General features: G+C 42.4%; 1 protein-coding gene across 4 annotated transcripts in view; it reads left to right on the forward strand.

The window, feature by feature from the left end:
* The window catches only part of ATG2B (autophagy related 2B), a 70,721-nt gene extending 56,503 nt beyond the window's left edge, over positions 1 to 14,218 (forward strand). For all 4 annotated transcript variants that reach the window (XM_060263213.1, XM_060263215.1, XM_060263216.1 and 1 more), the window contains exons 37-42: positions 547 to 616; positions 2,478 to 2,560; positions 3,351 to 3,472; positions 3,860 to 4,014; positions 5,506 to 5,655; positions 9,701 to 14,218. In XM_060263213.1, coding sequence (XP_060119196.1) covers positions 547 to 616; positions 2,478 to 2,560; positions 3,351 to 3,472; positions 3,860 to 4,014; positions 5,506 to 5,655; positions 9,701 to 9,931 — 811 coding nt within the window. In that variant the 3' untranslated portion in view covers positions 9,932 to 14,218. The remainder of the gene's footprint in view (positions 1 to 546; positions 617 to 2,477; positions 2,561 to 3,350; positions 3,473 to 3,859; positions 4,015 to 5,505; positions 5,656 to 9,700) is intronic.
* Positions 14,219 to 14,615: the final 397 nt, after the last annotated feature.

Raw genomic sequence — 14,615 nt, forward strand, 5'->3', positions numbered from 1 at the left:
TTTCCATTGCCCAGCGCTTGGTCTCCATGGGAACAGTTTCCTGCCTTATGCACTGCAGGAGGAATAGCAACTTGCAAATTGCCTGCCTTCCCATTGGTTCACCTTTTAAAATAGTGTGTCCAAAACAGTGGAGGTGTATGTGGTACAGAGAACCACTGCCAGCCTCAAAATTGATAAAGTATTCATTAAAAGGAAAATGTTTACAAGCATATTTTTAGTACAGCCTCAAATCTGAGCAAGAGATACAAAAGAAATAAGAAAAATACCAATCCTCTGTCCCATTCTCTATACATGCTCTATCAAATGTTAACATAGGACAGACCTTTTAAAGAAGTTACAGATCCCTATAGAATATCTTTACCTTGAAGCTTGCTCCATCTCTTGAAGCGAGCACAGGATCAATGTCTGCCTTCCCAGATGCAGCCAGTTGATTTCCCAATATTTCCCCAAATGTTTGAGGCACTCTAGAAAAACTGTTTGAGATTTCCTGCTTCTACTGTGCAAATCTGTCCCATGTGACTTATATCATTCTTTTTCCCCCTTTAGAGAATTTCGTTTTACATCAGAAGTTCCAGTGCGCCTTGATTACCATGGCAAACATGTCTCTATGGATCAGGTTTGTTGACCTTAATTAAACTCGGAGATTAAATTAGCCTATTTGGAGTTCGTTCCTTCTGTCAGTTATGTCAGTTCCTATTGTTCTACTGGAAATCTGTTGCTTTTCTGTTTCCCCCCCTCCCCCCTTAAAGTTAAATATTGCTGAACTATAAATCAGTCTTGTAGAGCTCCACAAAACTTATTAGCCTAACAAGATTTTACATGCCTATCTGCCCACATGTGTACTTTTTGTGAGTTGTTTGTGGTCTGAAAGGAAAGAAACAAAACAAATTGTATAACTCTTTCCTATCTGGTCATATGCAGGACATACCTACTCTCAATAGGTAACGTGGAGAGTGGCTTCTTCAGAGCCTAAAATAAGAAATCATGTCTCTTGCACTCCTTGGAATATTTTCAGTTTGTGTCCTGAGAGAGTAAAGGGCTACTTCAACTTGCACAGCTTGGGCACATTGTAGCAAAATGCTGCATTAGGCCATAGATTAGGCTTTTCACGTTTTGTTCATAAAGGTGCATCTGCAAAAAACTTCCAACAACTTGGTAACAATTACAATAAAGTGTTGATCTTTTTTTGTTAAAAAATGATAGAAATGCAGGAGAGGAGCAAAGAGGAAGAGACTTAATTCCAAGAAGGCCTATAGACCAGAACTCTTTGTTGGTAGAGATACTCAGGCAATCCTTTGAAGAGTATTCCAGAGTTCTGGGACTGTAACAAAAAAAGGCCCTACTTCCCTCGGGAGTCAGTGTGGTTTTTATGAAAGTGAGGACTTGAAGCAGAGTCCTGTTAGCTAAATATTTTATGGTTTGCTTGATGACAACTAGGGGTGTGCAAAAAAAAAACCCAACCTGGAATTACACGGATTCGGAAATACACGGGGCCAAAAAAATACGGAATACCGTGTATTTCCTATTACCGTACTCGGAATAGCCGCATATACGGTAGGTGCGCAGCTATTTCCGAATATACAGCCCCATTATACCCTATGGCCATTGAAATCAATGGCAAAATAGGGTATATTGGAAGCCGCCTGGAGGAGAGTGGGTTTGAGGGAGAGCCCCCAAATTTGCAGGGGACCTGCAGGGGACTCTCCTCTACAAAACCCCCAAGTCCCAAAAAGATTGGGCCAGGGGGTCCCATTCCAGGGGCACATCCCACTATTATACCCTATGGGCCATTGAAATCAATGGCAACATAGGGCATAATTAGAGGCTACTGGAGGGCAGGGGGTTTGAGGGAGAGCCCCCAAAACTGCAGGGCAGCTTCAGAGGACTCCCCCTCATGCAACCCCCCTGGCCCAAAAAGACTGCACCCATCTGTGGGCACCCCAAAAGGAACACTGCTTCCAATGGTGAGAAAAAACCAATTAGAGCCACTTCCTCACTGTAATTGTCATGGGAAAAGTGGCTCTTCTCCCTGTTGTGCTCTAGGAGATGCCAGAACTGACCTAGACAGAGTTTTTGAAGAGATTCCTTACTAGAAAGAGAGACCAGTCAGGCCTCAGTTGCAAGTCATGCGCCATGAAGTGCAGGAGTAGTTTACTGTCTTCTGCAGACAAGATATGGCCTGCTGAGATGCCACTTGCTAATTGGAGCTCCCTAGTCAGGTCTTTTGGGGAATGCTTCCCCTAGTAAATAAATATGGAGGGGAGAAGAAATGTAGGCCACCAGAGAGACCCACTGAAGGGCTATCCAGGTGTGAGAATTACTGATTCTTAGTCCTAGACTGGTATAAGTAGTTAGAACCTAACATTTCATCAGTTTTCCCGTGGAGTTCTTTAGTAGAACAAGTAGGTGGTGATCAGAGATGTTTACTTTTGAAAATTACTCACTGTAAACATTAAGTTTTTAAAACTTACTTGTAGGGTACGTTGGCTGGGATTCTGATTGGTCTCGCTCAGTTAAACTGTTCAGAGTTGAAGCTGAAAAGACTTTGCTACCGACATGGGTAAGCATTCTGTTAATTGAAAAATGATTTTGTCCTATATATGACATTTGGCATACAAAATCTGCTTGGTGACACATACAGTCTGGCCAAACCAGAACCATTCCTTGAATGGCTGACAATACCAGTTTGATGTATGAGGGTCACACTTTTCCCTACCAAAACACATCTTTTGTTTTCCCTTTGAATGGATTAGATGGTGTCAAAAATTCAGGTTATGTTTCAGGGCTGGGTCTTCCTTTTGCAAGCCTGCTGAAATCCATTGGGTGCATTGAAGATTATGATGTTTCCAAGGTCCCATTTTGAACAAATAGTGATGTCAGGGCAGTGTCTGCAATGCATGGCACTATTTTGAACAAACAGTGATGTCATGGCAGTGTCTGCAATGCATGGCTGACTACAAGATTGATACCTACTGGCTTGAGCCTGCTATACCTCTCGTTGTTGCCTGGCTGAGCAGGCTGCTGCAGTGGAAGTTAATGGCTGGAGGAAGGGAGCAGCATCCTGTGTGAATGAATGAGAGACAGTCCAGTTCTAATGTAAGCACCATCCTTCAAAGAAAGAGAATTGGAGCTAGAAGTGTGAGGGCATAGAAGTATTCAAGCAATGCTTTATTTTTTCCATGGTTTTTTTTTAAATGCACACCTGAATGTGTTCTTTTAAATAGAAGGCTTTCTAATCCTAGAATTAGTGGTTGAGTGATACTGGTTATGCTTCCCTTGTTTTCATTCAGAAGAATCTTTTTTTATGGAAAATTGAGCTTTTGTACAAACTAATAAAATACTTTGTACAGGTTGCTTGGTGTGGATAAGCTGTTCTCTTATGCCATCTCGGAATGGCTTAACGACATCAAGAAAAACCAGCTGCCAGGCATTCTGGGAGGAGTTGGGCCTATGCATTCGTTAGTTCAATTAGGTAAGTTCATTATTTTAAAACTGTGGGTTATTCAGTCGTTTGTAATAGGCTGTGTATGAATTTGTGGCCAATGTTGTGGCCAATGTTATGTGGGTGGAAAGTAATCTCTTTTTTTTCTCTTTACCTTTCACCTTGCATTCTCCTGTGACCCTGAAAAGGCATTACTGTGGGCTGGTGCAGGGGGAGACTGTTACAGATAATAAGTCCTGTGGGTTGGGGCGCTGCCGCAAGGGTGGGAATCACATGAGATCGTCTCTCTTTCATCAGTAGGATCTAACTATCTCTAAACATATGGATAAGTTTTGCTGACTGCTTTCAGAATTCGTATTCAGCTACAGATGTCATTGATCTGTGGGGTTTTTGTTGTTGTAATTTCTGCCATTACAGTACAAGGTCTAAAGGACTTGGTGTGGTTGCCAATAGAGCAGTACCGAAAAGATGGCCGAATTGTAAGAGGCTTTCAGAGAGGGGCAGCTTCTTTTGGAACTTCCACTGCCATGGCAGCATTAGAGCTGACCAACAGGATGGTTCAGACCATACAGGTATGCCTTGCACTATCTTCAACAATAGACAAAGGAGGGCTAATTTTATTGAAAACACACAGCATACTGGAAAATAGAGATAAAAGTAACCAAACACTTTTTGTTTTACATAGGCAATAAGAATAATTTGTTTTGGCTTCTTAATAAAAATGTAACAAACGTACTAGGCAACATCTTCCCCTTTCCTATTTTTATTGTCCCTTGAATGTAGAGTTCAATAACTTCTGTTTTATAGTCTGGTAACTTTTGATGTTTTCAATATGGGATTTTAATGAGTTAGACTAGCGGTGATGATCCCCAGCTAGAAAGTATTGCTGAAATTTTGAATGCTATGAATTGGATTCTCCTAATATTCTTCCTCTTGCGCTGAAGCTACAAAGCTCACAGCCACAATTACTGAACAGATATAATAAGATATATTTGTGTTGTTTTTTGCAACATAAACGATAAATAGAAAAGTCAAACATTACAAATTAGTAATATCAAGAAGTCAACTTCTGACTCAAAGGAGCAAATTTCCCTCCCTGCTGAGGTGAACAGTTTTTTCAAATGGATAACGTTCTTATGCATATGAAGTTTAACTGGGTCCAGTGAAAAGGCTGGCAGGGGCCAATCCTATATCACCTATCCGCCCATCTCTGTCTCTTTCTGTATGAGAGAACTTTGCATTTTCATTGCTAGCAAAATGTCCACCAGTGTGACAAAAAACCAATGTAAGTGAGCAGAAGGCTTATATGCTACAAGGGTCTTGTAGTGAGGCATAGCATGTGTAACTGAGGGCTGTGTTGACAAGGGTTGAAACCACACAGTGTCAGGGTTGGAAGAAAGGTTTTGCCTTTCTCACAACATTATTTAATTATTTAGGTACATTATTACCCTATCCTTTCTCCAAGGAGTTCTGGACGGCATACATGGTTCCCTCTACACCTCCATTTTTTTTCTTTCTCACAACCACCCTGTGATTGGCCCAGGGTCACTCAGTTTCATGTCAAGTGGGAATCTGAATTGGGTTCTAAACACTAAACCACTGTGGCTCTCAATAAATTGAAGAGCAGTATTTCATCATTTTCTCCCCAGGACTGATGGCAGTTACCCACTTACAGGGAGAAAATGAAGGAAAATGTTTCAAGACAGCATTAGGATAGGAGCTAAACCTGATCCTTTTGTAATCACCTGTTCCTAGGAGTTGGGTTTCAAGCCTGTCCATTTTTGCCTGCTCCTAGCATAATCTCAACCTGCATCCTGTTCCTTGGCATTCTTTTGAGTGTGATACAATGAGAGCCAGCACTGAGAAAACAGGCTGGTAGGTTACAGCAAACCCTGCAGAACTGAAAAGGCATTCATAATATCGGGAAGTGTGTTGCCTTCTCAAAGGTGGTATGTTTATCGTAATGCAAACTAGTAGGTACTTTACTATTACAATAAAGCTAAGATTTTAACTGATTCAATATGTGCCGTATTAATACTGTATTTCTCTGAACTGCAACACAGGCAGCTGCAGAAACAGCTTATGACATGGTTTCGCCTGGGCCTAGTTTAACTGAGACGAAAAAAATTAAGCGACTTTCTCGCTACCGCCTAGCTCATCAGCCTGTAGACCTTCGTGAAGGTGTGGCCAAAGCATACAGCGTTGTGAAAGAGGTGAGGAAAATGCCATTGTTTGACTGCTTGCCTTCCATGTGACATTTTTTTCTGAAATTCTTAAATGTGGACAATGACAATTAAAAGCTCTTGCGTGTTTATTGTATTAGCTGTGTCAAAATGTTCTTGAAATGTTTATTCTATGTTCTTGAAAGCCTTCAAGTTAGTTTACAGAAGAGAAAAGGTCAGGCTGATCACAGGCAGCATAAAGCCCACATTAAAATGAAATAACACTTAAAAGATGCAAGAAGCATTAAAACAAACATTAACCAATTGCAATGGAAAAAAAGAAAGCTGGATCCTCATCCACCAGCAGAAAAACTGGCAGTAGCTCACTGTATGTTCTTATACTTTCTAGAACCTTGCCTGGTTCCAAAAGGAAAATAAAGTTGGAAACTCCGGAGTCAGTTTCCAGGGAAGGCATTTCACAACTGAGGCATCTCTACAGAAAATGTCATTGCCCATCTAGCCTCATGGCAGGGGCACTTAAAGCAGGACCACAGACAATGACCTCAAGGCAGGGGTGAGCTCATAATGGGACAAGGAAGCCCTCTGAATCCCTTGGTCTGTGCAATTTTAGGCTATATCAGTCAAGACCATTTGTTTTAAGTGGAACGAAGCAAGGAATTAATGAAGATCTTTTAAAATTGGTGAAATTGGTCTAGGTTGGCAAATCTCCATGCAACATCTGGGCCCTCTGATTTTATGATTAATGCCTTCACTTTCACCTCATTCCCCTCCATCTGATGTACTCTATTACGTACAGCTGGATTAAGTAGTACTTAGCATTTAAAGATTAGTTGCATGCTTTGACGTTATTCATTAATGATTTGGAGTTGGGAGTAAGCAGTGAAATGGTTACGTTTATGGATGACACTAAATTGTTCAGGGTGGTGAGAACCAGAGAGGATTGTGAGGCACTCCAAAGGGATCGGTTGAGGCTGGATGAGTGAGCGTCAACATGGCAAATGAGGTTTAATGTGGCCAAGTGCAAGGTAATGCACATTGGAGCAAAAAATCCTAATGTATAAATACAAGTTGATGGGGTGTGAACTGGAGGAGACTGACCAAGAGAGAGATTTTGGGGTGGTGGTGGATAACTCACTGAAAATGTCAAGACAGTGTGCGACTGCAATAAAAAAGGCCAGTGCAATGCTGGGAATTATTAGGAAGAGAATTGAAGACAAATCAGCCAGTATCATAATGCCCCTGCATAAATCAATGGTGCGGTCTCATTTGGAGTACTGTGTACAATTCTAGTCACCGCACCTCAAAAAAGATATTATAGCATTGAAAAAAGTGCAGAAAAGGGCAAATGATTAAAGGGTTGGAACACTTTCTCTATGAAGAAAGGTTAAAACACTTGGGGCTCTTTAGCTTGGAGAAACATCAACTGCTATGATATGATAGAGATTTACAAGATTATGCATGGGATAGAGAAGGTAGAGAAAGGAGTACTTTTCTCCCTTTCTCACAATACGAGAACTCATGGGCACTCAATGAAATTGCTGAGTAGTCAAGTTAGAATGGATAAAAGGAAGTACTACTTCACTGCCACAAACATAGATAGCTTCAAGAGGGGATTGGATAAACATATGGAGCAGAGGACCATCAGTGGCTATTAGCCACAGTGTATTGTTGGAATTCTCTGTCTGGGGCAAGTGATGCTCTGTATTCTTGGTGTTTGGGAAGGGCAACAGTGTGAGGACTTCTAGTGTCCTGGCCCCACTGATGGACCTCCTGATGGCATCTGGGGGTTTTGGCCACTGTGTGACACAGGGTGTTTATTTATTATTTATTTATTTTATTTATTTATTACTTTGCATTTATATCCCGCCCTCTCCGCAAGCGGACTCAGGGCGGCTTACAGTATCATAAAAACAATCAATTCCATAAAACATATAAAACCATAATACATTTATCAGTTTAAAACTATTACGCTATCTCGATCCAGTCTGGCGGTATTGGGTTCTGACTATGACCACCAGCTTCTGTAGGATGTCCGGTGGCAGCTCATTTTCAGTCAACCAGAAATGCCTGTCTAAACAGTTCGGTCTTACAGGCCCTGCGGAACGCCGACAGATCCCGCAGGGCCCTTATAGCTTCTGGGAGGGTGTTCCAGAGTTCTGGTGCTGCCACCGAGAAGGCCCTAGATCTTGTTGCGCATAGCCTGGCTTCTTTTGGGCCAGGGACAGACAGCAGATTTTTTGTCCCTGATCGCAGTGCTCTCTGGGGGATATATGGGGAAAGGCGGTCCCGTAGATAGGCAGGTCCCTGACCATAAAGGGCTTTAAAGGTTAATACCAACACCTTGAAGCGAACTCGGAACACAACAGGCAACCAGTGCAGCTCTCTCAGCACTGGCTGAATGTGCCCCCGTCGTGGTAGCCCCATTAACAGCCGTGCCACAGCGTTCTGCACTAGTTGTAGTCTCCGGGTTAGCGTCAGGGGTAGCCCCATGTAGAGAGCATTACAGTGATCTATTCTTGAGGTGACCGTAGCATGGATTACCGTCGCTAGGTCGCTGCGGTCCAGGTAAGGGGCCAGCTGCCGTGCTTGCCGAAGATGGAAAAAGGCAGATCTAACAGTGGCTGCCACCTGAGCCTCCATTGTAAGGGAGGACTCAAGGAGCATGCCTAAGCTCTTGACCTTGGGGACCGGTATTAGTGGCACCCCGTCAAGGGCCGGCAGCTGGATCTCTCTCCCCGGACCGCCCCGACCCAGGTAGAGAACCTCCGTCTTCGTCGGATTCAATTTCAGCCGACTCAGTCTGAGCCAGGAGGCCACGGCTTGTAATGCCAGGTCTAGATTTTCCAGGGTACAGTCAGACTGGCCACCCATCATTAGGTAGAGCTGGGTGTCATCCGCATATTGATGGCAACCCAGTCCATACCTCCTGACAATCTGGGCAAGGGGGCGCATATAGATATTAAATAACATCGGGGATAGGACCGCTCCCTGCGGCACCCCGCAACTAAGGGAGTGCCTCTGGGATGCTTCCTCCCCTATCACCACCCTTTGTCCCCGATCTTGGAGAAAGGAAGTCAGCCACTGCAAGGCAGATCCCTGAATCTGGATGGGCCATTGGCCTGATCCAACATGGCTTCTCTTATGTTCTTACTTTACTGTTCTAATTGCATCTTGTGGTCAAGAAAGGAAAGCAAAGAAAACACAGTGTTAGTGCCCTATCCAGAATCCTGTAGTTCCACACAACAGCAATTTCTGTTTTGCTTTGTCAGTTTTTGAACTCTTTGGACACAGAGAGGATACTGAAAAAATTCAAGTCCTAATGGGCATGCTTTTAAAGTAGCTCTTCGGATCCTGATCTGGTTGCATCTATTTCTTTTTCTTGTTTGCAAACATTTAATGAAACTTTAGAATCTTATTCAGCCAAGTTCAGCATATAATAAACCGAATATCAATGCACCAGAATGTGTTCCTTCAGAAGTCCAGTTGCATTGAATAACAATTAGATACACATTAACGTTTCATACTCCTGCACAATATATGACCAAGTAGGCCACACCATTTCACTCCCTTTGACTGCCTTTTGAATAGCTGGGATTCAGCAAGCTTCATTCAGACTAACTGGCCAGTGCAGATCTGTGTCAGAAGCAGATAACTGTGCTACCACTCTGCACAAGTTCAGCATTTGCCCTGCTTTATCTCAGTGGGGCCACCTGGGAATGAGTTTCAGGAGAGGCACTACAGAGGATTCTAGGACCTAGAAGATTTATTAAGTGCTGTCAGGTCACAACCAACTCATGGCAACCTCCCTCCTGGTGTTTTCAAGGCAAGAGATGGGCAGAGTTGGTTTGCCATTGATTCCTGTGTAGCAACTCAGATTTTCCTTGGTGGTCTCCCATCCAAGTGCCAACTATGGCTGACCCTGCTTATCTTTCAGATTCTGAGCTCAGGTTAGACTGGGGTGTTCAGGGTGATAGAAGATTTATCACACCAGGAATATTTTACAGTGGGGATGACTTCACTGAAGGAGGCAGTGCAACTCTTCATTAATGGTCTTGTGTGTCTCTGCTTTCTCAAGGGTATTGCAGATACAGCGCACACCATCTATGAAACGGCTGCCCGTGAACATGAAAACAGAGGGGTGACCGGAGCGGTTGGAGGAGTTCTTCGCCAGATCCCTCCTACAGTTGTGAAACCTCTCATAGTTGCAACAGAGGCAACGTCGAATGTTTTGGGCGGCATGAGAAACCAGATCAGGCCTGACGTGCGTCAGGAAGAGTCTCAGAAGTGGCGCCTTGGAGATGACTGATAGCTTTGCTGTGTTTGAGGCACAGAGCTTGGGAAACTGGAAGCAGAGACAGTTTACCCTTGTGGCAGCTTTAGGTGGAACATATCCTTTAAAATATGCTCATCTCAGGAACGCAAGAGATTGTAAAGCAATTTAACATCAGAACACGAAATGTTCCAAGTAGAAAGCAGGCTTGGTACTCAAGTTGTTGGCATAGTGCATGCTGTCTACACACCTGCTGGTCAGTGCCAAATGGGGTGGCACCTGTGTTGCCAAATCCAAGACATGCTGGCTTTAGACTGGGTACCATGTTTTCCTTGGTATCTTAATTTTTGTTTGTTTAGAGCAACCCCACTTTGTGTACATGTTTGTTCTAAAGGGACTCCCTAGACATGGTGAACATTTTTTTTTAATAGCAAAGGGCTATATCAGTGCCCTTCTGTAACAGGGTAGACATCTGTCGTGAGACGCAGACACTACAAAATATTAAACTCAAATGGGATTTTAGTTATTTTGCTGACTGAGTTTTTGCCTCCCCGTGTGTCACTTAACAACAAGGACAATTTGTCTAGGCGGCTGGTTAGAAAACTGTGTTCATACAACTGTGGACATTAGCTATTTTGCCTTTGTGTCGAATTCCTCCTTTTGTGGGGTTTTGCGAAATCTGAATGTTGCAGACATGTTCTGTTGTGTTGCACTTTAAAGAATTTAGGCTGTACATTTGCTCTTTTTTTTTTTAAAAAAAATAGCTATTAATAAAATGTGATGTGCATTTTATCCTTATGTGGTTTAAAAACTTATGCAAATTATTTAAAGGGACAAAAAACACTACAGGATTGTCAGAGACAACAAAAACAAATGGCTGTGCTCACAGTTGTTCAACCTGCGAAGGTAGCAAAAGATGTCTAGTGAGTGTCTGGGGTCTAAAGAAACCCTTGCACGCTTACTGAACATTGTTCTGTTCTTGGCAGCAAAAGGAGTGGGCCCTTGTGAAAGATATACTGGAAGTGGCATACATTAATGTGATCCGTGTTCTTATGCTATGCAAGCTGGATTGTAACGATCCTTTTCTCTGAAGTTACATTACAAGTGGATTAGCTTTTGAATTTGCTCAGGCATCATTTGAAAAATGCTGCTTGTCTGTGATGTAAATGCTTTTTAATTGTTTCCACTTCCTTTTTGTGTGCACTCCTCATTATAAAGCATAGCCTATTTGTAGCTAAGAAATAATATACAAGAGTGCTGTTGTAAGTTCTTGTCGTGACGGATAAAGCTTCTTCCCACACAAAATCGAAAACTTCACACACTTACAACTTGTTGGTATAGCTATTCAGCAAGTTCATCAGCTGTTGTCATCACACAGTTTGTGAGAGCATTGTGAAGAAGCAAGCTATACATTGAATGAACTGAATATTACAGAAGCAGCCAATTTGCACATAAGAGAGTGTGTGTGTGTGTGTGTGTGTGTGTGAGCAAGCTTATAGTTTTTGTGGCTGATGGAGGCAGGTAGGAGTAGAACGATGAACAAGCACCATCTTGGTGCCTAAAGTAATTAAGCTAAATGGTGATACAATCAACTCTGTGTTTCTGAAACATGAGGAGAAGTTTTGTGCCCAGTCTGGTTGTGTCTGACAGCTGCTTCATCCAGGTGCTTCTTAGTTTGCTTTACTTAATAGCAGCAGGAGGGTCATGGGCTCCATCTATGTCAGCAAAGTCCCCCCACCTAGCTGTTGTTTGAAAACTTGCCTGTGGGTTGGTCTGTTGTGGGGCTGGGGAGGGAGGGAGAACACACAGCCTTCGGACTGTACATTGTTTATCTAGGTTGGACCTGGGTTGCTACTTGTTGCCTAAGGCATTTGGATGGATGCTGTACATACGATCATTCGATGCGAAACAATCATTCTTCAAAATGCACTTATGCAGCATTGGTGAGTGTTTTGAACTTCCAGCAGCGGGTCTGCCCATTTTGCTACTGCTCGAGTGGGTGTCCTGTTATGTGTGTGTTCAGTGCACAGCTAGCAGTATTCACAAGTTTAATAATAGTAGAAGGTGAGGCATCGTAATTTAAATATATACAAAAAAATAGACTGGACGGAGTTACCGTTAGCTTTTTGTTCAGTGTCTCTGTTAAGTGTTAAATATTACAAGGGACTATATACGAATGCCTCTCAATAGCTGCTTGATGAAATAGCTGAAATGCACTTCCTCCTCCCCCGCCCTCCCGGCCATGTTCTCTACTATATAAAGTAGCAAATGATGTGCACTGGTTGTGTTACTTTTACAGAGCCACTTTGTTAATTCTGTTTGCCTAATTTCTGGGGATGAGAATGTTAATGTGTGCTCAGTGAAACTGACATCAAGGAAGCAAATAGCACTTCATGCTGTCTCCTGGTAGTGAACTGTGCCTGCAGCTGAGACCATACAGATATAAATGCTTTTTAAATGTCGTAGCTAACACGGATCATTCATGTGCTACCTGCAGGAGACCTGCACCAGGGCAGAGCTGGAATGTTGCCAAGCTAGAAGTTTGGCAAGAATGGATGCTCACCCACTTTCTTCCTTGAGGGGAATTTCCTTAGAGGTGGAAAGGACACCATCCTGCTCCGTTCTTCTTTAACAGCACTCCTTCAGTCCAGGATTCTTTGCTGTGGGAGCCTTTCCTTTGTCGTGACCTTGAGCTAGCTGGCCTAAATTTTCAATCCTGGTCAGATGCCTTTAAGACAGCAGGAAAAGGTATCACATCCTTTTGTCTGCAATCTGTGCTAGACAGCCAGTGAGATGTTTAATGTGCAAGTCTATGGCTGAGCAATAGTCTCAATCCATCCACAGTGCTATGCATGTGGAAATATGTTTCCACACAGGGACTTGCATGTAGATCCGTGCATTTGCATCCTGATATGGCAGGCAGAATAACTGTAATTCATGCAGCTGTAGCTGTGTTTGTAATCTTGTGGTTCTGGCTCCATGTGATCTGTTACTTCCCCTAACCAGGAGGAGGATTAAGGAATTTTCAAAAACCTAAATACTCCTGCTTAGCAACTAACTAAGATACGATATACAGGTGTAAAAGAGGATGTAGGAGCAACAGTTTCCAGAAATGGATGGTCATTGGAGGAATTTGGTTCACAAGGGCAGAATTCTGCATCAATATACAGACTGGGCCCCAACAGTCCACTTGGTGGTTTCACCCATATTTGTGAGATATAGATGGGGTCTTTTTTGCTATAATAAAAAAAGCCCAATACATATTTATTATAAGGATTGCAGTGGAACAAATTCCTAATTACTGAAAATATTAATTTTTTGGGAAAAAATAAACAGTGTCTAATCAGAGTAGAGTGGTATTATCAGTGAAACTGTGTCATTACCATGAGTTGGATTTCAAAGGCCCATGTGGGCAGAGGCTTCCTGTAATTTTCCTGTGAAAGTGCTTCTCACAAACAGATGTCTCCATACATAGAGCCTCATGCACACTTTAAAATAGCTGGATCACAGGAATGGGGAAATTCTACATGTTCAAAAACCTTGTTCTTCATGTAGTGTGCTGTAATTATCATTTGTTGAAGGTCCATACATTATTTGATAGTGGCAGCAGCTAACGTAAAAGAGCTGAGCCTATTTGAAATAGCCTGATTAGAAATTGAATAGCCTAAGTTTCCCTTCTCCCCAGTACTACTCTGTAATAAAAACACAGCAATTTAACTTAAATGTACATTTGCGTAGAAACATCCTGTGTCACAAAGCAATAGAAAATAATTTATTTTCAGCAGTAAAGACACACGGGTAGTTGCGCTCTTGAATTGTTGTTATAATCTTGCCTCATCCATCACCAGCCTTCGACAGCTTTTGTTTCTGACAGCAGGTTCACTTTTCTACTGCTGCTGAATCATGTTTACATTTTGAAAATCAAGTTGGCTCATCAGGACTAATCATGCACTTATCCTGGATTTCTACGAGAGAGGGGAAACCTACACGCAAGCTAAGTGTAGCTTAGGACAAAGAGAACTGTTTGTGTATGTGTATATTTTTACCAATTTGTCAAAAGTTTGCTTTTTGTGGTATTTTGTATATAGTCTGCTAATGTACAAAACCTTGTATAATCCTGTGAAATCTAGAAGTCCCTCTTGAAGAGAATTGCGATAATTTTTCTTTCTCTTGCTTAAAGCAATGTTGCTTCCATAGTTTGATACAAAACTTGATGTCTATTGAATGGCCAAGGCCTTAGATGAAGAAGACATTCTGTTCTATACATTTACCTGATGACCTGTCAGCTGATATCATTATCAAAATAAACATTATGAACTACCATTTACATGAGCCGCCTTGTATTCTGTGAATTTTTTCAGGGAGATAACCTGGTTAGTTTTTTTATAGTCCCAACTCATCAGGTAGGGAATAAAAAGGCCATCTAATCCAGCCCTGGAACACAGGAACCACCTACACATCAAGCCCACACTCATCAGACTCATCCAAGCCATGATCTGTTGAAAGTGGAAGACAATGGCACTGAGGCATTGCTGGTTTTTAACAGATGCTTATGCAATGCTTTTTAAAAAATTACTTCCTGCTTTTCTCCTAATTGGGAGCTGAAATAGCTTATTGCATTATTCTCCTGTCTTCCAGCCTATCCTTGCAACAACAACTTTGTTAGGTAGACTGAGAGACAGTGATAGGCCCAAGGTCACCTGGTGGGCTTCCATGGTAG

Source organism: Heteronotia binoei, chromosome 21 (genome assembly GCF_032191835.1).
Source record: "Heteronotia binoei isolate CCM8104 ecotype False Entrance Well chromosome 21, APGP_CSIRO_Hbin_v1, whole genome shotgun sequence".
NCBI classification, from domain to species: domain Eukaryota; kingdom Metazoa; phylum Chordata; class Lepidosauria; order Squamata; family Gekkonidae; genus Heteronotia; species Heteronotia binoei.